The sequence below is a fragment of the Amphiura filiformis genome, chromosome 1, assembly GCF_039555335.1.
Source record: "Amphiura filiformis chromosome 1, Afil_fr2py, whole genome shotgun sequence".
Taxonomy (NCBI): Eukaryota; Metazoa; Echinodermata; class Ophiuroidea; order Amphilepidida; family Amphiuridae; genus Amphiura; species Amphiura filiformis.
In genome coordinates this window covers 29,831,933-29,859,288 of record NC_092628.1, presented here as the reverse complement: position 1 = coordinate 29,859,288, position 27,356 = coordinate 29,831,933, and the positions used below count along the sequence as shown (strand labels likewise).

Sequence of the window (27,356 nt, the reverse complement as noted above, 5' to 3'; positions counted from 1 at the left end):
TGAGAGCCAGGTAAAATGAAAATATCAGATTGTGCAGATAATACTTTGTACACAATTGTTGTACGAAAACATCAACATAATACTTTGGCTAACATCTTGAATGTGTTTGAATCTAAAAAGGTTCGTTTGTTTTTATCCTGGGGGTGCAAATGAGCCTAAGGATGTGGTATTAGCTTCCCAGGCACTACGTCTCTACTACTGTCATAAAGGTACATGGCTTCCGTGAGTTTTCTCCATCACGGCCCTTACATATAGTACCACATTTTGTATTTAAACTTTTTATATCGTAATTTTCATTTTGCTGTGATGAAATCGTATGAATCGTATGAAAGAATTGTAGATGAACATATCAATAAAGAGCAAAGCAAGTTTCAACAAACCAAGTGATTTGCGCACATATTTTGAACTACGTTATGAGAATTGAGAAAGGGACTTTAATTCTTAGTCAGTGGCTGTGGTTTAGCTTGTAAACGCGAAATTTCACACGGTATAGAGGATAGTAAAAACAAATATTCCTATCGTTTATTCTCTCATTCAATCTCAAAATGCAACAGAGATATTTCTTTAACCTGTATATTATATCATTTTAATCACAATAAATGACCATTGCGAAAGAGAGAAAACAAAGTGGCGGTTCCTTTTGACATGTTTAGTTGAACGTCAATTGATTATTCTCACAATATTTATCATTTGTTCATGTTAACGTTATGTGCTCATTTATTTCAGCTGATGGAACATGTCTGGATGGTTATATACCCTTCCAAAATTCCTGCTACAAAGTGAACGATGAGAATCTCAATAGAAGAGAAGCTCGCACAGCTTGTGTGAATGATGGTGGACATCTAGCAGATATAACATCATTGGAAGAACAAGAGTTTATTGCCAAATTGCTTACGAAGTCTGACGGTGGAGATGCTTGGTTTGGATTGCTTCAATATAAGTTTAAATGGTCAGATGAATCTCCTTTAATACCTGAGACATGGCATGATATATTCACGGATGGAAATAATGATTGCATGCGGCTAAGAGAAGGATATGGATATAGTTGGCATGATAACTCGTGCGATAGCAAATATAAATATGTGTGTGAATTTAATCAAGGTAAATATTCAATCGCAGGGGCGCAAACAGGGGCTGGCATAGGGGGAGACTGGTCTCAGAAATTATTTTAGGTTGAAATCGGAACATAAACAATAATTATAAGGAAACTAGATGTAATCATGTTATAGGTTATTTTACAAGCAGGGTACATTTGGGCTGATCACCATATTGTGTCCTCTTTCAAATATAATCTAATCGAATCCACTAACTTATGATTAAAAATTGCCATGCCAAATTATTGGCTCCTATTAATTCCTCCTACAGCCACAAAGAAACTGGTTGAATAAATTCATCAGGATCGGTAGAGTAAACTCAGTAACCAAAGTTCTTGATATCTGATCCAGAAATTGCACTTACTTTGTGTACGTTTCAGCAACACTGTTGCCTTTGTCAACACTTGATGATGAGTGATTCCATTTTGATGATTTCAGAATGACAATTTCCGGAAAAAAACTCATTTGGAATTATTTTATTTTAGTGTTTTAGATTTCATAATGATAATTTATTTTTAACAGTGGGCTGTTATGTCTGCGTTTTCACTTTTTTGAAATATTGGTTAAGGAGATCCTTACATGTCTTGCTTGTTTGCAAGTTGAAAAAAAACCCAGTTAAGTTGAGGAACTCTTTTATTTCTATTCCTTTTAAGAAGTTTAAACTAGCTCTGTCGACAGCCCATTCGTGGTTGATAGTCACTATTATTACTGATACTCTTTAAGTGAACTACCAATTGGATTTATTGGATTTTTTAATTTGTTTATGTCACCATGATATACCCATTTTTTCAGCTGATGGAGAGTGTCGTAATACCTTCCAAAATTCCTGCTACAAAGTGAGCAATACGCGTCTCAATAGACCAACGGCTCATACAGCTTGTGCGATTTATGATGGTCATCTAGCAGATATAACATCATCGGAAGAACAAGAGTTTATTGCCAACATACTTACGGACTCTGGTGGTGGAGATGCTTGGTTTGGTTTGCTTAAAAATGCAAATGCTGAGGAGCGTTTAATTTGGTCAGATGGATCCCCTTTAATACGCGAGATGTGGCAAGAGATATTAGACCCCGATGACGATAGTATTTGCATGCGACTAAGGCCTAAAAATGGACCTGAATATTATACTTGGAGTGATAAGGAGTGCAATAAAGAATATAAATCTGTATGTGAAGTTGAAGGTAAATATACTATGGTGGGCATTCCCACCATGGTTTTGTGTTATGATTCTCTATTTCAATGCGATATAGGAAAACATGGAAACATATCAAATACATTAAAGCATAAAACTTCATCAGTTAAATATACATGAGTCGTGGAGATTTTAAGAGTCCAGCATCTTTATGACACTTTTATATTAAATACCTTTTTGTTTCATACACATTAAAAAAGCTTGTGGTCACAAGTATAATTGCATTCCTTTCTTTGACTTCCAATTTATTTCATTTTAATATGACGTATCATTTTTCACATATTCCGCTCCAGTTACTGCGATATCAACTGGTAGTCCCAAAGAAGGAACAACTGAAATACCAGGTAAATTTGCTAAACCTTAGAATTATACTGAACAATTTGTTGCTGTTAATTATGAAGAAAATATTTAGCATATAGCTCATTGTTTGATTCGAATGTTCTTGTAAATGTATAATTTGATGGCTACCAATAGTAAATGTCACTCCTGTCTGTAACAGACAAAAACCTGGGCAGAAAACACTATCAGTGATCCCCGCAGAAGGAGTAAAAATATTGGGATTTTTAGGAATGGCTTGTACTCCAATTATTATTGCATGTATTCAGGGGCGGCACCAGGAATTGTTTTTCGGGGGGCATGGGGGGGGGGGCAAAGTGAATTTCAGTGTGTGTGGGGGGAATCTCGTCCAATACGTGAAACCAGTTTGACGTCATTTAAGAGTGCCGAATGGTTCACGTTTTATAAATAGATTCACACTTGGATCTAATTTACGCAACGATAAAAACTGATTATTGTATCTACTGACAAAAAGTTAACGTTAATAATTTTAACCTCACTATAGACATAACAATACATTCAACCACTGCTGGTGATGGTGATGGAAATGGAGAACAGCTTCAAAGTGGTAATATATGTAAGTATTACAAAAAAAAATGAGTTTCGATCTTAGTTATTCTTTCCAAATATTTATTTATCATCATTGAACTTTGACATTTTAACAATTTATTTGACATTTGACTTGTTAGGCCAGATAGTGGACTCTCTTTATACTTAATACCCCTAGGCATACTGTGCACTGCAGGGATAGTCTAGTGTTTGAGCAAAAATGCAATAGGCATGATTTCTCCCTATCTCATGAGCCAGCGCCCAGCACAAAAATTGTATGACCCCCTCCACCCCTAAACAGGCTAAAATGTTATTGAAATCAGTCTTTTTGAATAAAATAAACACACTACGGTATCTGTGGTCATCTTGTGATTACCTACATTTTGGTCATCAAAAATTTTATGACCCCCCCCCCCGATTTTTTCTTTTCAAAATGTATGACCCTCGTATATTTGGGAACCCCCCTTTCCGAAGAAAATGATAGCCCCCTAATTTTTGGTAATTTTGGGCTGTAACAGGCAAAAAGCGGTCAAGTTAGCTCAATCGATAAGAAGTTCGACTATGGTGCGAGAGGTTGCGGGTTCGAACCCTGGCGGTGCCTAGTACGCTCTCGTGGAAACTCGAGGGGAGCTGATCCTGGTTGCGAAGGTTATTTGTGGAATGTCTAGGGTATGCGCTCTTGTAGCAGCAAAGTCCCTGAATTGTTGTTAAATGGTTTATGGAATGATGTGGGGCCGTAGTGGTCAGTAACAACCTGTAAAGTGTGCTGAGGCTTGTGGATCAAAGTCTAGGTTTTTTTCTGCAACCATAACGGGACGCGCAATTTTATTAAACCCTAACCCTAACCCTAACCCTTAACCTAACCCTAGCCCCAACACTTACCCTAACTCTAACACTTACCCTAACCCTAACACTTACCCTAACCCTTTCCTATGTGTTCCTATGGGTTATAAAATTTTTGTGTCCCCTTATGGTTGCAGAAAAAAAATTAAGCCACCCGGACGGAGTACAAGATAAGACATTGACATTAATCTGTAATATCTCATAGATATTCACATTATTTCCAATATTTTGAAGCGCATCATCTTGTGTATTAAATGACCTATTTTAATATGCCAGTCTTGGCATGGATATCATCTTATCTTCAAAATCGTTCTTTTCACGTATCCGTCGGAGAGGCTTCATCTAGCAATCACGCTATTCATTGTGGGATTCCACAGGGCCCAGTGTTTGGCCCGCTCCTCTTCGTTATGTATACATGTTGTATCGGTGCTATCATCCATAAGTACACGATCAAGTACCATATGTATGCCGATGATGTGCAGCATTATTTACCGTTTAATGCTAAATCCGAAAGTGATATCAAACTTGCCATTGACAAACTCTCTTCTTGTATTAATGAATCAGTGAGTGGATGACTAGAAATAGGCTCAAACTTAACAGTGAAAAAACCGAGTTCTTATAGGACCGTCTAAGTATAACATCAAATATATCAAGGACATCTGCATTAATATTGGTGGCAGCACTATATTGCAATCTCTTGTCATCAAAAACCTTGGTGTTGTCTTTGATCAGAAGATGTCAATGACAGGACATGTGAAACACACGGCGAAGTCCGTCAATTTCCACCTCCGTAACATCTACAGGATCCGTCGGTACATCACTGTTGATAGCTGCCACAAACTTTTCCGCTCACTGATTTTATCCAGACTTGACTATTCAAATGCTATGATGAATGGCATCACATCCAAAGATCTGAAGAAACTTCAATCTCTGCCAAATAGGGCGGCGCGGATTGTGTTTAGATTAGATAGGAGATATTCATCAGCTCCATTGCTCAGAGAACTCCATTGGCTGCCTCTTGAATCCCGGGTAGTTTTCAAACTCATGCTGCTCGCTTATAAAGGTATCCATGGACTACGGCCGTCTTATCTTACCGAGTATCTCATTCCTTATGTTCCATCAAGAGAGAATTTGAGATCTGGTGACGACAAGTTACGTCCTGCCATACCACGCACAAAACGAACACTTGGGGACAAAGCCTTCACGGCAGCTGCTCCGCGCCTTTGGAACTCTCTGCCCATTCACATTCGCCAACTCCCTTCCATCCATAGATTCAAGAAATCGCTCAAAACCCACCATTTTCCAATATGTTAATTTTCTACTTGCCTCTTGATAGCTTGTCACCTGTTTATATATACTGCGCCAATAAAGTATCCTTACACTTGGAAAAATAATCACAATATCAAAACTGAGCAATATTGGGGTAAATTTATTTTTTCAATAGATGCACTATCTAATCTTGCACATTGCACATTATGACACCACATTGAATCCAATGTGACCTCAAGAAGTAAAGTTACAAGCAACTGAATTTTAAAAGTGACAAACTGGCCTATACAAGGCGCAAAAACATTCCAACAAGCGCAACAAAGAGAGAACACAGTTTCTTCAATGAAGCGTTATTTAATAGGCCAGTAAAATCAGCTGAAAAGGTAACAAAAATTGCAATATGTTTTTTTTTTGCGGAAAACATTTCTATTAGGTGTCTAACATACTAAAAGTCTACCAAAATCAACCTCTGCGAAATATGGATAAATCGATTTTTTTTTTTTTCAAAATGGCCTCCAAAATGATAAAAATGATGGACAAAATATAAAAAAACAGACTCACTATGTTACTTATTAGTAATAATAACACGATTCGTATGTCTGAAGCCATGCTTAGAGGGTCTGAAATAAGAGTCATCACTTTTTCTCACTTGTAAGTTTTCAAAATGGCCGCCAAAATAGCTGGAACGGTCATTATTCCATGTAATTAAATAATTAGCACTTGCAAAACCAAAATGATAGTTTGGGACCACAAGAAACCCCCTGTACTACAGAAAAAGGTTTTGACACCCCTAGAGGAACTGGGATGCCCAGTATCACCAAACCCTAACGACATATCACCCCCACCAACGCACGTTTCTTGTGACCCTCTACGTATGAACGTATCATAAAAATCTTGAGGGTTGGAACGCCTTAATCGCGGGTCAGTCTCACTTTGTGAGAGGTAAGTATTGTGCGCCTGTGTATCTCCTTCTGAGTGGGGGAAACACTGAGCTACTCTACTTACCTCCCACGATCTCTTTGATACGCACAAGGTACCCTCTGAATGCCATGACTGGGCGCGACGGTTTCATCGCATATACACCAATCCGAGAAGCGTTTACTGTATTTGGCCCTCTATTGACGGCAACACAGATGTACCAGAGCGGGAGATTTAATTCGTAATTCAATACTCATGATTGTGTATTGAATATCACTGTTGTGTACAATTCCCGGGTACAATTCTGCATAGCACACAATAAATAATGGATGGAACCCCCGACCTCGGGACACCGCAGTTTTACATCGGGGACACCGCAGTAATGGCGAAGTCGGATAGGTGTATACCCCGCAATAAGAACCAGATCATGGAGGCACATTGTGATGTGCCCTGAGTAATTGATTTAATTTAATTATTTAACTTTGTTTACAAGCTGAAAGTATTTCATGAGATGGGAAACCCCTTGTATTTTGGAATTCCCCAAATTATTGTAAACAAAGTCAGATCTATGTTTGGAACTTGGAAATTCCCAGTTCAGTATATTGCACCATAGTCAGGAAAAAAACCCAGGAAGTGATGTAATGTGAAAGGTGAATGTGTATAATTAATCTTGGGAAATCCCAAGATTGCAGCAATGTTGTGAAAATGTGATTGAAGTAATGGTTTATTAATAGATGATGGGTTTTTGCATGAGTACTGATATAAAAAGCTGAAGGCTTTTGTTGGGACTTTACAGAATGTCATGTGAGATTGAAAACTCCACATGTGTGTGATGGTCTTCGTGCTTCAAAAAAAGAAGTACATTTTAACCAGTTTATATAGCCAATAATTGAGCTAATTTTAATACAGCAACGAAGAAGAAGACAGCGAGCACACAAAAGTGCTCTTCCTCATCAAAGGATTAAAAGTTCTTCTGTCAAATTGCTGGAGTTTGCTGGGTTTGTGAAGGCAACGCATCTGTCAAAAAACAGTGGAGCTGTGTTAAAGAAACCTGTTCCCTGGAAAAAGAGTGGCTGGTGAAAGAAACACCATTTTTGGAGAAAGCAGCGCAAGGAGATATATTTGTGGAGAAAGCAGCGCAAGGAGATATTGTGGAGATAGCAGCGCAAAGGAGATTGGAGGAAGCATCATCATTTTCGTATGAGGATTTTATGTGCAAGGATTTATAAATGCAAGAGTAGGATGGACTTCGCTGATTTTCGCAGAACAAGTGAATAAGAATATATTACATCAGTCGTCCAGAACACTGCAAGAACTCTAGAATCACCAACAAGAAGACCGCTGGTTAAGTACCGATATAATAAAACTGATTGTGTGATTTTATTGTAATTGTTGTTATATGTACCAAGCATACTCTATTTTCAATTAAAGACTTAGATTATGTTAGCTTAATCAAAGAGTGTATTTGTGTTGTGCATTCGTGTGAGTTCGGGTAAAAGGTGATTTTGGCCTTGAGTCAAGTACGACTCGTAACAACATCGGGTAAGGAGTAAAGGACAGGCATGGTCTGGTTATTGTCCAGGAACCCAGCCCGAGGAAGAATAGAGATTACCCGGGTGGTGAAGCGCAGGTGGTGCTCGTCTATAGACAGAGCATGTACATAAATGGACAACGTCGACCGCAGGCCACTGCCATCAAGAACACAGTCTTGAGTGTCAAGTCCTGCAGCGAGAGATCCTCCTTGGGTTAGAAGGCCTTGGGTAGATACTGCAACACCAACAGGAGGTCCCATTCCGGAACCAGGGAGCGAACTGGGGGTCTTTCTGCCACCATGCTCTTAATGAAGTCGCCAAGTCTGGACTCGATAAGACCGTCATAGATCCCCCCGCCAAATCATGATGAACCGCTACAATGGCAGTCCTGTAGGCTTGAGCGGTACGAGGCATACACTCCCCGTGGTAAGGAAATCTGTGACTTGTAGAATCGGCGAAGTCGCGAATCGTAATACGTAATTCGGCACAGCAACCGAATATTAATGGCCCGCTGTCTAGACGGACTGGCGGAAATACGCCAGTCAGGTGGATGTTGTTGATCACCTCCATCTGTACATGGTGCCGGTGGCGTGGCGGAACTGTGAGAAGATCTACGCGGCATAGACGACTGACTGGTTCTCCCACGAGAGGGTCCAGGAGGCGGGAGAACCACCACTGCTTGGGCCAGAGGGGAGCGGCTAAAAGGAGTAATCAGTTCCGAGAATTGGCTACCTTCAGCAGAACCAGAAGGATCATGGTAATGGGAGAGAAGGCATTACCGAAATGACTCCCAACTCTCCTGCATGACGGTCATGCTGTCATACTGAGTTGATTTATTGATTTATCCACCAGGAGAGGCAAGAGTGGAGCTGCCGAGGGACTGCTGGACTTATGAGGCTCTGAGGATGCCGGCACGCTTGGAACTGCCCGAGGAAGTATAGCTGTATCTCCCTCGTATGCAAGTGGCAGCTCCGAACGGTGGCCACCAGCCCTAATAGACGAAGCCACACCCGAGCCTGAACCGATGCGGCCTGCCTGATAATCAGAGCGCATAATCAAATATCAGCGATCCTCAAGCCTATGGGAGAGACCCGGACCCTGGCGAAGTCTATCGTCGCCCCCAGAATTATTCAAGTGGAACAGTAAAGATAAGTTACATTCATATTGCAGTCATACTGACAATTAAATCACCTTTTCGAATTACCCCTGATTTATAGGTCTTTAGAATCGACCCTGTAGCTTTTTGTGGGGGAACTTTTGACGACGCTATATTAGGACCGTCCATCCAATTACCATTCAAGTATCCGATACAAATAATATGTGGATCATAACTTACATGTACTATTTTAATACTGATTCAGCTTCTGTGGTGAAAGGTTGATTGCCCTGTCTGTATTCACCGCCCATAATGAACGTATTTGGCGGCCATTTTGAAATTTTGAACTAAAATTACGCAGACAAATAAATATTTATGAAACGGTTAGGGCATACGAGCATTTGTCATGTTTGTAGGTCAAAATGTCACGCAATTCCCACATGGACACTCATGAAATCACAACTATCTATTATTTTACGACATTTTGGCTGCCATTTTGAAAAAGTCAATTTTACACATCTTTCGCAGAAGTTGGTTTTGGTAGACTTTGAGTATGTCAAAATAGAGACTTAAGAGCAACATTTTCTGAAAATAGAATTCATGTTGCAATTATTTTGATCATTGGAGATTTTGGGGCTGATTTTTACTGGCCTAAAAGCAGTTTTTATTTCAGTGTTTACATCTCTGCACTTTTCATTTTATTTGTCAGTTCTTTTGTTTCAGTTTTCTTTTGTTCCTTTTGTTTTAAATTAAAGCCAAACGCATAAATTAGCCATTCACCACTCTCAAACCAGAAGTCTAGTCTGTGGAGTTTTGAATAGGCCAGTTTGTCACTTTGAAAACTGTACCTTCGTCTAATCAAACGCTTGTAACTTTGCTTCTTGAAGTCACATTGGATTCAATGTGGTGTCATAATGTGCAGGATTAAATAGTGCATCTATTAAAAAAACAAATTTACCCCAATATTGTTCAGTTTTGTAAGGATACTTTATTGGCGCAGTATATGTTTTTAGCATGTGTATTTCATTTGAAGCTTAAAGCCATATAGCATTTCTTTAAAAATAGATTAGTATTAATTTTCAATAAAATATTAGCATTTACTGTCAGATATGTCACCTTTTAATTTTGAGCCGAACAAGTGAGGTAAAGCAAAGAAAATCGGAATTTACAACTAGCGCCAATGCATGTCACGCCGGCAGTTGTAATATGGTACGACCCTCTGGCGTGTGTGTGTGTGTCCCGCACGCCGTGTACGTAGGGGTGTGTTGACATCGCATACGCGTTCGACTAATATTTCGATCGTAATAATAAAACGCTGATTCAGGCGGTTTATTCAAAATCTCGGATTTTGACAAAACTACAGCACCTAAAGTCTTGATTTTTGCAGAGAATCTTTGTTTACTAAAGTACATTACAATCGTGTAAAAACCTGAATTAAAAAAATTTTTGAGGGCGTTCTCCTCAGCAAATGTTATAATATGGCTTTAACAGTGTATGCAATTTTTTTTTAGTATGTGTAATGTAAGTTGTAATTTAAGATATAATTTGCGCACTGTAAAAAAAAGATTTCTTATTCTTCTTTTTATTGGCGATATATCCTGCGAAAAAGTATTTTAATGTATTTATATGGCTAATATACTTTTAGCTATAAGGTATTCTAATATATTTCCAATTTAGTTTCATGTTCTCGCGGAATCACTGAAAATCTCGTTAATATACAATGACTTAAACATTCAATAAAAACTGGTATTTTCTGCTACCCTCCTTTTTATACAGCTGCCATTGTAGGAAGTGTTGTTGGTGTTTTGTGTTTGGTCATCTTGACATTGGTAATTGCTTTATTCCTCTATAGGTAAGTTATACAAAGTCGAGATCTTTGTCAAAGACGACTCACGATCCTTGCTATATACTCCCACATATGTTGGTAGCTCGCGGGTAGTAATCAGTTTCCCTAACAAAGTTACTGCTAAACATTTTGAATGTATGTATCGTACAGTTTCATTCAACATGATCATTTGGTCTTAAATTAGTTGTGAGTAAGTTTTGCACTTATGCAAATTACATTAATTATGTACAACTGTTCTTGAAAGCATCAGACTGCATGGAAAATTCTAACTATCGGTATCTAACTAAACTAAGATAGCACTAGGAAATTGGTAAAAGCCGTATTAAATGTACGATCTTGTAATATGATATTGGAGTGTTTTTTCAAAACCTGAATTTTTGGTTAATGCGTATGTCTCAACTTAGGGACCGCTCATTATTTACAGGGGAGGGGGGCCGGGAAAAATGTAGGGGGGCTATGTGATTTTCACTTTAACAAACAGGGGGGTTATGTGATTTTATTTTTCCTGATAGGGGGGTCAGGTGAAATTTAATATTAAATTATTCACTATGATTATGATTCACTACAATATTTACCTCATATTTGGCCATTTTAGCCACAAAAATGTCAATTAGCTTCAAATGGCAACATTGTTGTGCGCTTCGCACGCATTTGTGTCATAAACTTACTCTCTCACCAAAAGGTGCTGGATTCACATAATACTTCAAGAAATTTTTCCAACCACCTCATGTTAAAAAGAAATCTACGCCACTGTTCATCAGCACATTAGCCCTATGGCAGAGTGGCAAGTCAGTCCCCTCCCCTGCTCAGACGACAGATGTATTGTGACAAAACTTATGATTTGCATCTTCCTTTTGGTCTATTTTAGACCCTATATTAACCCCATTTTTTATGTATCAAAATGCCAAATTGCCGCGCGCTTCGCGCACATTTATCTCAGAAAAACCATTCTGTGAGTAGATCTGCGAGACGTGCTAAATGTAAATTCTGGTGTGTTTTTCATCGTGAACTTGAACACGAATCTCAAAAATGAGAGTTATAATTCCATCCATTCTATAATGTAAATCATAAATATGAGTGCTAGGGCAGCTCCTCTGATGCTTGGAAAAAGCATACAACTTGTATACTGGATCAAAATACTGGGACTAAATTAACCAAAAGTTGTGAAAGCCATATATGCATCATCCTTTGGAATGATTTTAGGGCACATATTGTCCTCAATTTTGTTCATTTTAACCTTTTTTTCGCGCGCTTCGAGCGCATTTGTCCAGGTAATGTTCTTTTAGTAGCAGATCAGTGGGACGCTTTGGAAATTTTGCCCCCTGGCTCGGTGACTCCGATACATCTCTCTTTGAATTTTAGCATTGAAATAGCATATTTTCTGGGGACAGCTTGGAAAAAACTTGGATTACAATTGTGGGGAGAGGGGTGTCTTCTATACGAAGAGCCAGAGGTGGCAATCATGTTGCCATGTCCAGGGGTCATCTAAAGGTGAACCGGCCATGGTATAGCAGCAAAATGTATTTCTCGATGTGTGTGTGTGTGTGTGTGTGGGGGGGTACGTATTTTTTGGCGGCAATAGGGGGGTATATAATTTTAGATGCTGCTAATAGGGGGGGTTGTGTAACTTTATGAACTCAATTTTGAAATCCTCCCGGCCCCCCTCCCCTATAAATAATGAACGGTCCCTTACACCAATTTGTCAAGTCAACAAAGCAAATTTAACATAATGTCATATTCAGACAGGTCCCCCATAGAAATAGTTACCCAGCAAACACAAAACGTTTTCGACATCATTCGCAAAAGGTTATAAAAGGTTGTCAGAAAACGTTTAAATGTCGGGTTATATGAAGGGTACATTAATGGTATAAAACGTTTTCATAACATTAAAAAACATTTGTTGGTAATTTACTGCACAGCAAACACAAATGTTTTACAGAAAACATTTAAATGTCGGGTTATATAAATGGTATAAAAACGTTTTTATAACATTCCAAAAACATTTTTGAAAACTTGGTACAAGTCATTCTAAACAGAATGTTATTTTTGGGTTGAAAAAATATTTTGCAAAAATGTTTGCCCAAAATATTTACAATAACGTTTTTAAAATGTTTTCACGACCTTTATATAACCCGACATTTAAATGTTATTACAACGATTTGTAAAAAAACATTTTAAGAACATTTCTGTGCTTGCTGGGTGCAAATATTTTAACATAATGTTATTTAAGTGTTGACAAAATATTTGGCCAAAAATGTTTGCAAAAATAGTTTACAATGACATTTCGAAAACATTTTAAAAATATTGTTGTAGTGTGTTTTCATACAAAACGTTTTAAAACGATTTCATGGCCTTTATATAACCCGACATTTTAATGTTATTAAAACGTTTTTACCTAAACCAAAACCTAAAATATAACTTATTTAAAACGTTTTAAAAACGTTTTTGTGTTTGCTGGGTAGTAAACAGTTTCTTTTACTTTACCCTGTTCGTATATACTATTTAATTCAATTGATGTTTTTATACTATTTAATTCAAATTGTGAAAATCATATAATGTAGACGCTTGGCTGCACTGTGTTTTTGAATAAATATGCTATACTATACTATATACTTATGCCTTAAAATGGACAGAAACCTTTTCTGACAGTTTCCTGTGAGCAAAGTTTAAGTAAATTAAAATTTGATTAAAAAATCATTCATTATGGCTTTAAAGGGTTGATTTGTAGCTCTGGAGCCATTGTAGTATTAATTCTACTACAATATTTTAGACCCAATACACACATATTGTACATGGAAAACACTGTGACAATACGTATATTTTACCCCGAACGAGAACATCCGTAAACAGGGCTGCACATTGTCATTCAATTTTCGCCTTAACATCTCATACCAGACTGCAAAAGAATTAAGGTATAGTTAGTTATATCCTAAACAAAGACAAAATGATACGTCGAAATTTTACATGTACTCTTTATCTCTGATTTAGGGCCTAATTTAAGACCTCATTTGTTATAATTGGTTGATACGGTGATCAAAAACTGAGGTACGAAATTAAAAGGAGCACTTAAAGCAATATTATAACATTTTCAAACAAAATAGATTAGCATTTCTTTGCCATAAAATATTAGCTTTTACTGTCAGATATATCCCTTTTATTTTTGAGCCGAACAACTACGGCAAAGCAAAGAAAATTGGAATTTACTGCCAGCGCACATGTCGCCAATACGTACCACTCCTTCGGTCATGTTGTGGTACGACCCTTTGTTGTGTATAGCACCGTCCCACACGCCGTGACGTACTGTGTGTTATGAACATCGTGTATGCATTCGACTAATAATTCCATCGTAATAATAAAGCGCCGGTTCCGGCGTTTTATTCAAAATCACGGATTTTGACAAAACTACAGCACTTAGAATCTTGATTTTTGCAGGGTATATTGGTTTAATAAAGTACAATTTAATCGTGTAAAAAAAGGAATTTTAAAAATTCAGTGAGGGCGTCTTCCTCAGCAAATGTTATAATATGGCTTTAATCACTGGAAAGTACAGCGCTAGTTCTCTTGTTCGATATCGCGTTGTGTACAAAACAATAAGGTATCAAATGGAGCAATCTGCAACTTTTGTAACTTTTGAATTTGCATCATCCTTGGTATTTTGGATCACCATGTCTTTATTTCTTGACCGATTTCAACTGACGAACGAGCTAAAAGATCAGAAAGATGTAGCTATTGGCTGCTGGTCCTAATTATGACATATCTTTGTTTATGATATGCATGGGTAAAAGTAACTGGTACGTTAATTCTTTTGCGGTCTGTAATCTTTTCTGTCTAGGCGAAGCAAGAAAGGAGCCACCGATAAACCAGAGTCTGATAAAGCACGATTAGATAACAACAACCCAACATACCACGAACTAGATCCCAAAGTAGAAAATGGTAATGATTCCCAACCTGACAATGAATACAACTATGTTGATGCTAATTATCTGTGTTCCACGGAGGATCCTGTGCCTGATGGCAATAATGATGACAATACGTATTCTTATGCTGAGACACCTATCGGGATTGGTCTGCGTCCGTCAGCACCAGCAGAAGAGCAACCAAAGGAAGAAGGCTGGATGGAAAACACCATTTATTCTGCTTCAGATGATGATCGTGATCCAGATGCCCAAGAAGAAGGGTGGGCGGATAATACTGTTTATGGGGATTAAAGGTTTATGTCCCGATTATTAAAACAGCCTGGTCCCCTCCAACTTGATCAAAAGTCAACCTCATCAAAATACAGATTTCGGTATCAGGTAAAAACTCATATTTTTCTCAGAACCCCAATACAGTGACATTACACCTGAAATATGTTTCGTGAACAAAATATGGTTTTGCGTTTACCACTTGGAACTCATGTAAGTTTCTATATGATGGGCCACTGTGGCGCATATTTTTTTGTTTCTAGAATCCAAACAGCTGGAGCAATTTAACTAAAACTTGAAATAAAAATGATATGAAGTAAAAAGCATCATTAGTTGTTTACGCTGCATGTTAGATGTCCCAATGAACATCACCAGTGTTCTGTGTTCAGTGTTCTGTGGTAGAGCACCATCATACCTTCCTTTGTCATGTTTATACCCAACTGATATGTCGTATCAGTCTCACTGCACTGGTCTGAAAATATTAGATACATTTAATTTTGGCAATTCAATTAAATAGTGGAATCTTCAGTCGTAGTTAATAATAGATTGTTTTTCTGAATCGTTCAGTGTGGACAGAGGATGCAGACAAGGTGATGTACTAGGTCCTTATTGATTCAAGTATACTGCGCCAATAAAGTATCCTTACACTTGGAAAAATAATCACAATTTCAAAACTGAACAATATTGGGGTAAATTTGTTTTATTAATAGATGCTCTATTTAATCCTGCACATTATGACACCACATTGAATCCAATGTGACTTCAAGAAGCAAAGTTACAAGCATTTGATTACACGGAGGTCCAGTTTTAAAAGTGACAAACTGGCCTATTCAAAACTTCACAGACTAGACATCTGGTTTGAGAGTGGTGAATGGCTAATTTATGCGTTTGGCTTTAATTTAAAACAAAAGGAACAAAAGAAAACTGAAACAAAAGAACTGACAAATAAAATGAAAGTTGTGAAAGTACAGAGAAGTAAAAACTGAAATAAAAACTGCTTTAAATAACACTTCATTGAAGAAACTGTGTTGTCTCTTTGTTGCGCTCGTTGGAATCTTTCTGCGCCTTGTATAGGCCAGTTTGTCACTTTTAAAACTGGACCTTCGTCTATTCAATTGCTTGTAACTTTACTTCTTGAGGTCACATTGGATTCAATGTGGTGTCATAATGTGCAGGATTAGATAGTGCATCTATTAAAAAAACAAATTTACCCCAATATTGTTCAGTTTTGAAATTGTGATTATTTTTCCAAGTGTAAGGATACTTTATTGGCGCAGTATATATGCTGAAGTGTTACTGTTAGGTTCAAAACAATCAGAATGTTAAAGGTATTAACATAGGGGATACCGAATATCGCATATCGCAATATGCTGATGATACTCTTCGTTTCCTTAATTCCTTGGTGTCCCAGCGCACTGATCCTTCTTTCTAGGGCCTTGAGAAAACAATGAAGGGAGCTTTCAAAATTCGTGACTCCTTTAACAAAATGTTTGATTTACTAGTAACTACAGACAAAACTAATGCCGTCTGCATTGGGCTATTCCAGAAAATAGGTGCACACCCCCTATAGAGGAGTAAATTTTCAATCAAAGAAATGTCCGGATTTCCAAGTCTGCTTTCTGGAAACGACTGGATTTCCAGTTGCCAATGTTACTGGAAAAAGCTTGGAAATCCAATAAAATGAAGGAAAAATCACGGAAATCTCCAAAATGAGCTCTCAAATTGAGGATTTCTGATTTTAAACTATTTTTCTGCCGGATTTTTTTTGCCTTTGGGCACTTTAAAAGTCTGGATTTCCTACAGTCACGACTGGACAAAAAGTCCGGATATCCGAACTCCTCTATAGGGGGTGTGCATCTATTTTCTGGAATTGCTACAAATTAGGGATATGTCAAAGTAAAGAAACAATTTTCCGGTGATCACTTGAACGTCCAATGGATTTATAATAACAATCCTTTTAGAGCACTTGTCTTGGTATTGACTTTATTTCAGGGTGTACTACACCCCTGGCCAATTTTGTGCCTATTTTTGCATTTTTCTCAAAAATTATAGCGTATTGGTGACAGGTAAGATATGTATATTATAGGGGCAAAGACTACAACTACTGGACTGAAAATTCAGCAACTCAAGGCAAGTAGTTATTGATTTATTGATCAAATATTGGTTTTCCCTCATTTTTGACTGTGACTCCACAACTGTTGTCTGTGCTGAAATAAAATTTCCAGTGCGGTAGTTGTAGTCCATGCCCCTATAATATACATATCTTACTTGTCACCAATGTAAACCTGTATACCTGTAGAGTTGGGCACTGCAAAAGGAAGGCTTTTTAGCCTTATAACGCCCATCCATATTCACACATAACTTAATGCAATAGTACTGAATGCAATGGAAGGAGGGATAATGTGATGTGAGAGAAGGATTTATCTGGATGTCCACATAATTTGGTCCTGTGCTGAAAACCCGGAGAAGCTAAACATGTCAATATGTTTGGTGAGAAACTCATCAATACCATTCTTGAAAATGTTGGTGGATTGGGCATGAACAACAGCTGCTGGGAGTTTGTTCCACACATTACACACTCTCTGTGAGAAGCAGTTTTGCCGTAACCTCGAAAAACATCTCTGCTTATTAATCTTCAGATCATGACCTCTCAGGCCTTCTACAGTTCTCGTCATATCAAACATCTTCGAAACTTCAATATCTTGTAGTTCGTGCAGAATCTTGTATACTTGGATGAGGTCACCCCGAAGTCTTCTATAAGCCAGTGTCGGTAGATCCAAAATCATCAATCTTGTAGCATATGGTATATCTCGTAGTGATGGTACAATTTTCGTTGCCCTCCGGTGTACTTTCTCAGGTTTATCAATATCTCTCTTCAAGTAGGGGCTCCATACACTATTCGCATACTCCAAATGCGGACGAACCATAGACTTGTATAGTGTCTTAAATACATGCTCATCCATGTGCTATTGTTCCTATGTGCTTACCGAAGGTCAGTGTCTTATCAAACTGGACTCCAAGATCTTTTTCCTCATCGATTATCTTCAGGTCTCTCTTATCACTGCCATCATTCATAGTGTAGGTGTAGTTTTTAGCATCTTTCCCATAGTGCAGTATGCCACACTTACTAACATTAAACTGTAACTGCCATCTAGCAGACCAATCACAAAGATGATCCAAATCTTCTTGCAGTCTATGACGATCAGCATCATTAATATTGACCGATGTGAACACCTTGGTATCGTCCGCAAACATCATTACTAAACTGCTTACCACATTTGGCAGATCATTGATGTAAAGTATGAAAAGTATTGGCCCAAGGACACTGCCTTGTGGAATACCGCTTTTCACTGAGGCCCATGCTGACTTCTCTCCATTTACCGATACTCGTTGTCTGCGTCCAACCAGGAAACTTTCAATCCAGTGAATCAACTTGCCGTTTATCCCATGTGCTATAATTTTTGAGAAAAATGCAAAAATAGGCACAAAATTGGACAGGGGTGTAGTACCTCCTTAAAAGAATGGTACATACATGTATTTCATGTTTAAAGGCAATGGATTGATATTTATTCACCAGGGCTAAAGACTTAATCGATTCACAGGGGTTAAAATAGATAAAATGCTCCAATTTTGATGAAAAAGTCCTCAAATTGTTGATACTGTAACCGCAGCGCAAATAAAGAATAACTACCTGTAACGACTCGTTACCTTAGGTGCCCGTTCATGGAAATACCGGTTGTCATCAATGGGATTCGATAGGCAATGACCTATTTTACTGTGTCATTGGTAATGCGTCGTTTTCGGTGATCCAAACTTTTCTTTATAGTTATCACAAAAAGAACAATTTGGGACAATTTTCATCAAAATTGGATCATTTTTCTGTTTTAACCCCTGATGACTTTCTTATTTAACGGCTTAATACATGAATGTGTATTACACACCGACATCGCCCGGTTAATAATTACATTATACAGTCAGAGACACTGAAATGAATACCCGGGATCGATGCACGCATATACATACGATAAATCTTTGGATACCGGGGTACAAAATGATGAATATCTCCCGTAAATGATTTCGTATAAAGAAACCAGATTTGGTTCCTTGCACTTGAACATAATATGTTCAACGGATATTATCGTCGTTAGCTAGCGTCTTGAGAAAGAACCATTGCGTCTTGAACTGGAAAAACTGACAGAAATATTCTGATTTTCTAATGTGAGCGATCACTCACATGGCGTATACACACAGAGGTCACACACACCCCAGTGTGAGCACACCCCCACATGGCGTATACAAGCTCACCCCCACAAAGAGAAGCCAATTATCGAGCTATTGTCAGTGGCCTTAGTCGGGATGTCCCTCGGCTCATTAATGCGTCTCAAAGGTCGGAACAAAATGGCCATGCGTGGCTGTGGATTCAACCTACCATGGCGATTTCTGCCATGAAGATATCGGGGCGATGACACTGTGTATTATATCGCTAAATTGTTGATAATTATATAGGGCTGTATATATGGAGCCTACCATTTTTCTTGTATAGACGTCTGGTTTTTTACCATTTATATAAAAAGTCCACAGTTGGGTTTTTTCAGAAAATAAATGATTAGATTAGCCTACCATAAAAACGAAACATTAATCTTTGACGGGTCTAATATAATTTTACATTGATTTTTCACCATCTTTTCAGTCTTCATTTTCACTAAATTCAAAAAATATTTTGGCGTACATAAAATAAAAATAAAATACTCTGCCTCCTGAACGACATCAACTGTATCGCGATTGGGTATCACGAATCGTTATATAATTATGATGTGCATTTAATATTAATATATTCTTTTATACATGGATGCTTCAGTTTTTACCCAAAAATATTTCATTGAAACCCTCTCACTTGGCTATTTCAAAAAAGGTAATCAGGCTTCCTTAGCATGTGCAATAAATTAGCATAAAAATTTATCCTATTCTAAAGGCATTCTAGAAATAGGGCCTACTTGAATTTTGGCGGACACTGTTGTGGTCTGCCACCGGGCTATTTTGGACATTGAAATACATTTTAAGTTGTTTTAGAAATTGATTGATTCTATTTAACTTTTATATTGTTCTTTTATCATAGCATATGTTAGTTGCCTTGTTTGATATATTATATTTAATTATTTTTCGAATAAAATCTATCAGGCACTCAATTCCATCCCATTTATTAGCCTCATCAGATTAACTTAACTTTAATTATTTCAGGAAAGAATATTTCTATCCAGTTCATCATGTGAAATGGACAAGATACTGGATCAATTTTAAATTTGGTGGAATTCTTTTTTTTTTTCAGCAATGTTGCCATACTTTTGTGTAGTGTGTGTATTTATATGTTATATAAAATAATTGTGATATGTATATAAACATGTTGCCTTTGTTATTTGAGTATGAATAAAATAATGCTTTTCACTGTAGAATAAAAACGTATATATAACCGTTTAGAATGTTTTATTTCGTTTCTAACTCTGCCTGTAATTTATACCTTTAAGGGGGTACTACACCCATTGCATTTTTTTTTTGCATTTGTTTGCATTTTGTGAAGAAATGAGAAAAAAATGGACAAAGTGGTATGCAAAATGAAGGGGCAAATCTTCTCGTTCAATTGGTGGTATCGGTATCAATGAAGCGTACATGCTTCTATAACCGGGCTTTATGAGGTCTGTTGATGTTGGTCTGGGGAACTAACTCCGGTAGAGACTTGATGTGATATACGATGAAAATACGAAGTTAATATTTCTTTTGCTTGATGTGATATTTATTTGTGATCCTTCTTCTTCAACTTCCAAAACTTAACTGACTCTCCAAACACATTTCTTAACCCACATCACATACATCCAACTTAACCATCCAATCATCATGTAGGAAACCATCACTTTCCTAGAACTCATCTTAATTGTTTTACCATGATATAATAACTTTGTTTGTACTATTTGTCTTAAGAAGATGGTGGGCGGTAGCTTCCTTTAATAAAACCACCTTATGAAGGATATACACTTTTGTACTCGGAAAAGGATGAAAGTAACATTCTTGGCCTAGATTGTGGTTGTTCATAATCACTTTTGTGCCAAGTAAGTCATGAGAACCATAGTTGACTGACCATTGTGCTTATTACTCATCGATCATCAAGGTTGCAAACATAGGAAAACATATATATTTCTAAACCATGTTAATTAACTATACAAAATAATTAGTAATCATTATCCTAACCAATATATAAACAAAACAAAACAAAAGTAATAACAAACAGTTTCTTTGGCCTATGATACTTCTAATGGTATAAGCCAAAAAGTGGTACATCACTGATGTTTTAAATTCACTTCATTTTGGAAAGCTTACTATCAACGGATTTCATTAAAATTTTGGATATGTGTTGCTTACACATTAGGGAAATAATGTTGATATGTAAAATGGGAATGAGTGGTTCTTGATTTCTTTTATGACTTCATGAACTTGGTGCTCCACAACTATCAAAAAAACGAACCGGTTAAAATGCTTCTATTTTCAATGTTGAGCTATATTTTGTATTTTTAACTTGCGACATTATTTCACTGAAACTTAATTAAGCCATACCCAGCAAACACAAAACGTTTTCGACGTCATTCGCAAAAGGTTATAAAAGGTTGTCAGAAAACGTTTAAATGTCGGGTCATATAAAGGGTATATTAAGAGTATAAAACGTTATCATAACCTTAAAAAACATTTTTTGATATTATACTGCTCAGCAAACAAAAATGTTATACAGAAAACGTTTAAATGTCGGGTTATATAAAGGGTATAAAAACGTTTTAATAACATTCCAAAAACATTCTTGAAAACTTGGTACAATACATTCTAAACAGAATGTTAGTTTGGGTTTGAAAAAATATTTTGCGAAAAATGTTTGCCCAAAATATTTCAATAACGTTTTAAAAACGTTATCATGACATTTATATAACCCGACATTTAAATGTTATTAAAAGGTTTTGAAAAAAAAAAAAAAAAAACATTTTAAGAATATTTCTGTGTTTGCTAGGTTCAAATATTTTAACATAATATTATTTATGTATTGACATAATATTTGGCAAAAATGTTTGCAAAAATAGTTTACAATAACATTTTTTGAAAACATTAAAAAAATATTGTTGTAGTGTGTTTTCATACAAAACGTTTTAAAACGTTATCATGACCTCTATATAACCCAACATTTTAATGTTATTAAAGCGTTTTTACCTAAACCAAAAGCCAAAATATAACTTATTTAAAACGTTTTTAAAACGTTTTTGTGTTTGCTGTGATACATCTCTGGAGCATTTTGAGAAAGTTCCTTTCTCAATTCTCATAACGTAGATCAAAAGAAAGTCCTCATTTAGTTTGTTCAAAGTTTCTTACTCTTCATGACCTTTATATAACCCGACATTTTAATGTTATGAAAATGTTTATACCTAAACCAAAAGCCAAAATATAACTTATTTAAAACGTTTTTAAAACGTTTTTGTGTTTGCTGGGTAGGTAACAGGTTACCACAACCCAAAGATGTTTTACTTTAGTAAAACCTATATAAGCTGATGCCTATACTGATGCACGGCAGTGAACGTAACCGTTCCGGCTGAAATCCAGAAATGACGTCATTTGTTCTGGTGCTGCCACTTCCGGGTAACGCGGGAGAAGAACATGCCTTTTGCAAACAAAATGGCCGACTCGTCCCGGCCCCTTTCCAGCGAAAATACAGCTTATTTAGCCAATGTGAACATGGGTCATCGCCAGAAATATTTTCCTATGCATATTGGACTAACACCTCAGCTATATGGTATTTCACGATAAAACAGTAATTAAAAGAAAACTGCAAACGTTCGTTCGTCGGATGTTTGACGAAGTGACCAGCTCTAATGACGTCACTATGTAAACAACATAGAGGTATAAATAATTAATTAGGTAATACCAAATATGGAGGTATCCAAAAGTATGCTAATTAGAACAGGTTAGAAGGAACGACGAATCAGAATACGATCCTGGTATCCAGTTCTATGCAAATGAGTTGAAGGAGGTTACGTGAACATGTAAACTTATGCGACTCTTGTGTATACCGACCTCTGTGCCACAACCACACTACATCAATGTTGAAAAAGATTATATTTTTTGTCACCTATACCACCATATTAGGTAGTTTTCCGTAAGCTTCATTTGTGTGATTTTGGTAACTATTTTATATTTATTTGCCCAATCCATCTCAACTAGGCAATCTAAATTGTACTCACCATTTACATCTCAAGGTATTTTTGTATATCAACCTCACACATTTCCATTATAGGCTATATCCAGTAACAGACAAAATATCAAAATTGATCCCTCATTATGACATGCATGCTTCACAGACTATCACATGTATTCAAAATGGATGCCTGAATTTGACCTGAACCAAGTGACCTATAACCTGACCTTTGATGACCTTATAGCCTTTTTAAATCTCTTTTCCTAACAACACATTATAGAAGATACATACATGGTGTAATATTAAATTGTGTATGTAGAAGAGCTTATTAATTATTCATGGTTATAATCAGTGAGTACATTTCTATAGATAGTATAACAAAGGATTTAATGTAGGGGAGAGCGGGGAGTGTTCGCCCTATATTTTTCTGACCAGCCTAGCGATGTCAATTTTAAGGTTAGGGATGACCTGATTAGCTCATGTGAAAGCCCTATGTCTTAGCTATATACAGCCACAATCCCAGAACTATAGGCCTTACAATAGCAACAGGATAGAGCAAACAAAAAGTTTTTAAAGTGGCGAACTTGCCCCATATTGGGGCAGGTTCGCCCATGTGGTGGGGTAAGTTCACCCTCATCACAAAATAAGGTTTAAACATTGCATAACAATAACACATTAAATGCAAACATTTAGCAAGAGTATACAGGGCATTCATTCTCTTCTGTGGAGTCACTAAATTTGATGCAGGGTCGGGTCAGGGTAAAATGTAGGGGTCCAAAGTGAACTTAAACGTATCATGTTTACAACTTCGGGGAGATTATGGATTAGGATATAAACGGTGGTATGAGTAATACTGATACCACATAACATTAAAACCCATGTTTTTCAGTAGTTTTACCTTGTTTAAAGGTATAATGATAAATATTTTGCATAATACGCTGATGGGCCAGGTCCGCCCTCCAGTTTGGCGCTAAGTCCGCCCGGGGCAGATATAGGGCGAACATGCCCCATCCTCAAAAGGGCGAACGTGCCCTTGTGCACATGTTTGCATTTTCTTCAGGGTATGCAAAATACAAATCGAATAAGGAGTTTATAACTGCATTAAATCTTTGACAAATCCCATATGTTCCCAATACAGATTTCCATTAAAACCATCTGTATTTATGTTTCAATGATAATACAAAATTAGTAATGCAAGAAAAAATTACGTTTTGGTGTAATATTTTTGATTTGGCTGCAGTTCGATGAACACGTCCCTATATGTCGCGTAGCTAATATGAGAAGTTTATAATGGCCTATGTCACCTAATTTTGCCATTTCCAAATTCCCCGATAGCCGTAGTGCTGAGAAACAAGGGGTGGGCGAACCTGCCCCTAGGGCGAACACTCCCCGCTCTCCCCTATTCTATTCATGTACTCTACTTGAACATGTTGAATAGAATAAATTATGGTTTGTTATGAAACACACATCTGAATTACTAGGATACAGTTAACAAAAAATATATAGGGGTAAAATGATTTTCTAAAATGGTTTAAAAGCACTTTGTATGTAGAGATATTTTATAAGTTCAGGACATTAGGTGATGAACATATTTATATACTTCATAAATTTGCAACAAAAAAAGGAAGAGGGGTACTGATGAAAATCAGGGTATTATACCCCCTTAGATGTTTAGTACGTTGAATTCTAATTATTGGGGGGTTTTATCTCTATAAATATGGTAAATGCGGTAAATTTAAATGATCAGTACCGTAAGGTGCAGTGGATCCGGTGGTCGATTAATGTTGTATGTTTAAAATTTCTGTGGGAAATATTACTTTTGTTACCCTTTAAATATTAATATATGGAATGAATAAAACAATTAGAAATCGTTGTTTGCAATACGGAGGATATTATAGATACATGCTGTAACAAAAACACTTTACAAGTTTTTGCAAGTAAAGAGTAAAAAGACAATGGTGTAACACTTTTAAATTACAATATGTAAATAAACCCAGCAAACACAAAAACGTTTTAAAAACGTTTTAAATAAGTTATATTTTGGCTTTTGGTTTAGGTAAAAATGTTTTAATAACATTTAAATGTCGGGTTATATAAAGGTCATGATAACGTTTTAAAACGTTTTGTATGAAAACATACTACAACAATATTTTTAAATGTTTTCGAAAAATGTTATTGTAAACTATTTTTGCAAACATTTTGGCCAAATATTGTGTCAATACTTAAATAATATTATGTTAAAATATTTGAACCTAGCACATACAGAAATGTTCTTAAAATGTTTTTTTCAAAACCTTTTTATAACATTTAAATGTCGGGTTATATAAAGGTCATGAAAACGTTTTTAAAACGTTATTGAAAATATTTTGGGCAAACATTTTTTCGCAAAATATTTTTTCAACCCCAAAATAACATTTTGTTTAGAATGTTTTGTATCAAGTTGTCAAGAATGTTTTTGGAATGTTATTAAAACGTTTTTATACCCTTTATATAACCCGACATTTAAACGTTTTCTGTAAAACATTTTTGTTTGCTGAGCAGTAGATTATCAAAAATGTTTTTAAGGTTATGAAAACGTTTTATACTCTTAATATACCCTTTTATAACCCGACATTTAAACGTTTTCTGACAACCTTTTGCGAATGATGTCGAAAACGTTTTGTGTTTGCTGGGAAATTAACATTGTTAGAATCACTGCGACATAGCGTACAGCTGCACTAAAATATTATAGTGTAAGAGAATTAAATTGCATTTTCGTTCCGGATACAGGTTTGGTATTTTGTGCATGTTTTAACTCCAGGATTCACGAATTTTCATGGTTCATAAGATAATTTAAAGCAATGGAAATTTTTTTATTGATTCAATTCTCACAACTTCCTGAAAGTATATTTTAGTCCACTTCCTTGTTTTCTTTTCAGTATTTGATTGAGTTGCAGGCTCAATATTATATATTTATTCCAATTTAAACAATTCCTATACGTTTTCATTATGTAGGTAAAAGTATCGTATATCTTTTCCCGGGTATCATTTTACGTCATAACCTATTATTAATACAGGGAATGGTTTCGAATAAACAACAAATCAATTTGTGAAAAACTTTTGTGAAACCAGGGGTATCCGGAAGGCAAAGCAGCCGGTGAAAATGTCGTTGTTTCGCCTTGTACCGCACAAAATCACAATATGAAAGCTCTAAATGTTCAGTGTAAATCTTATAGCTCAGTGGATGATTGTTGCAAAAACTTTGGTTTTATTGCAGTGGATTCCTAGTGGTCTCCATTTTAGAATGAGAAAATAGATGGTTATGCGGCAGACAATATTCCCAGTGGGCACCAGTCACATTAGGAGTTCCTCACGGTTCAGTGTTTGGTCCTATTTTATTCCGGTTAATGTTATTGGGGCATTAATCATTTTAAGGTTATTAATTATTTTAAACTGTTATGTTGTGATTTGGTAGTTCACAGCATCTTACGAATGGTAGTGAGCTTTGGCAAAAACTGCATTGCTCAATTCATAGCGAGCGTGTAGAAGAATTAAAATATCTGAAGAATTAAAATACTGACAGATACACTTGTATAGGTGCTGCGGTTCTTGAGTTACGTTGTAAAGAGGGCTGAAACCCGGGGCTGAAACAACAACACTTTTGTAAAACGTACATAACTCATTAACAACAATAAATTAAGCAAGTTTGCAAAGAATGAACGATTTTTAGGTTGCTTCGACCAACAATACCTCGTCTACCCATGATGAACTCTCCTCTCCACTAAGTGTTTAAATGCAAAATTATGCGCGATCCCTGACATTTTACTGATGAAACGCAAAGGACCACACTTCATGACACATGGTCATATATGAAAGGAATAACAAAGAATTAACTTTAATAATGCATGTTTTATTCCCGGTTTTATTCTTCTTGAAGTGTGACCAATTCAGAATAACAAACATTCTTTTGCCGGACACTTTGCAAAATTATTATTTTTATTATTTGTATTCTATTTAACATTTCGTTTCTTTTTGTGCCCTTTTTTTAGTCTAAATAGGCCTATTGTGCGATCAATATCCTGGCTGTGGTGGTCGGATAGTGCCATGAGACAACTCATACTGATAATGGAACATGACAAACAATATTTATTGCAAACACACCGAAACTGAAACGTGACAAACAACTTCAATTATCGCAAACGCACCTCGGTTTACTTTTACAATCTGCCAAACACGCTTTGAAATTCCGGGTTAAAATTTAAACCGGAGCAACAAGATTACATTACTCTCGTTTTT

The 27,356-nt window shown here is 36.5% G+C and overlaps 1 protein-coding gene and 2 long non-coding RNA genes across 3 annotated transcripts in view; 1 reads left to right on the top strand and 2 right to left on the bottom strand.

Moving 5' to 3' along the window:
* The window catches only part of LOC140141472 (uncharacterized), a 262,118-nt gene that overhangs the window by 128,301 nt on the left and 106,461 nt on the right, over nt 1-27,356 (bottom strand). The gene's annotated exons all lie outside the window — the stretch shown is intronic.
* LOC140165963 (uncharacterized) lies at nt 2,579-10,683 on the top strand. The gene is made up of 3 exons (XR_011860794.1): nt 2,579-2,631; nt 3,129-3,200; nt 10,607-10,683. It is a non-coding gene; the product is annotated as an uncharacterized lncRNA (long non-coding RNA).
* LOC140165959 (uncharacterized) lies at nt 17,153-17,935 on the bottom strand. Its single transcript, XM_072189313.1, is given in 2 exon segments — nt 17,153-17,824; nt 17,826-17,935. Coding segments are annotated over 2 exon segments (654 nt in total). The 3' UTR covers nt 17,153-17,280.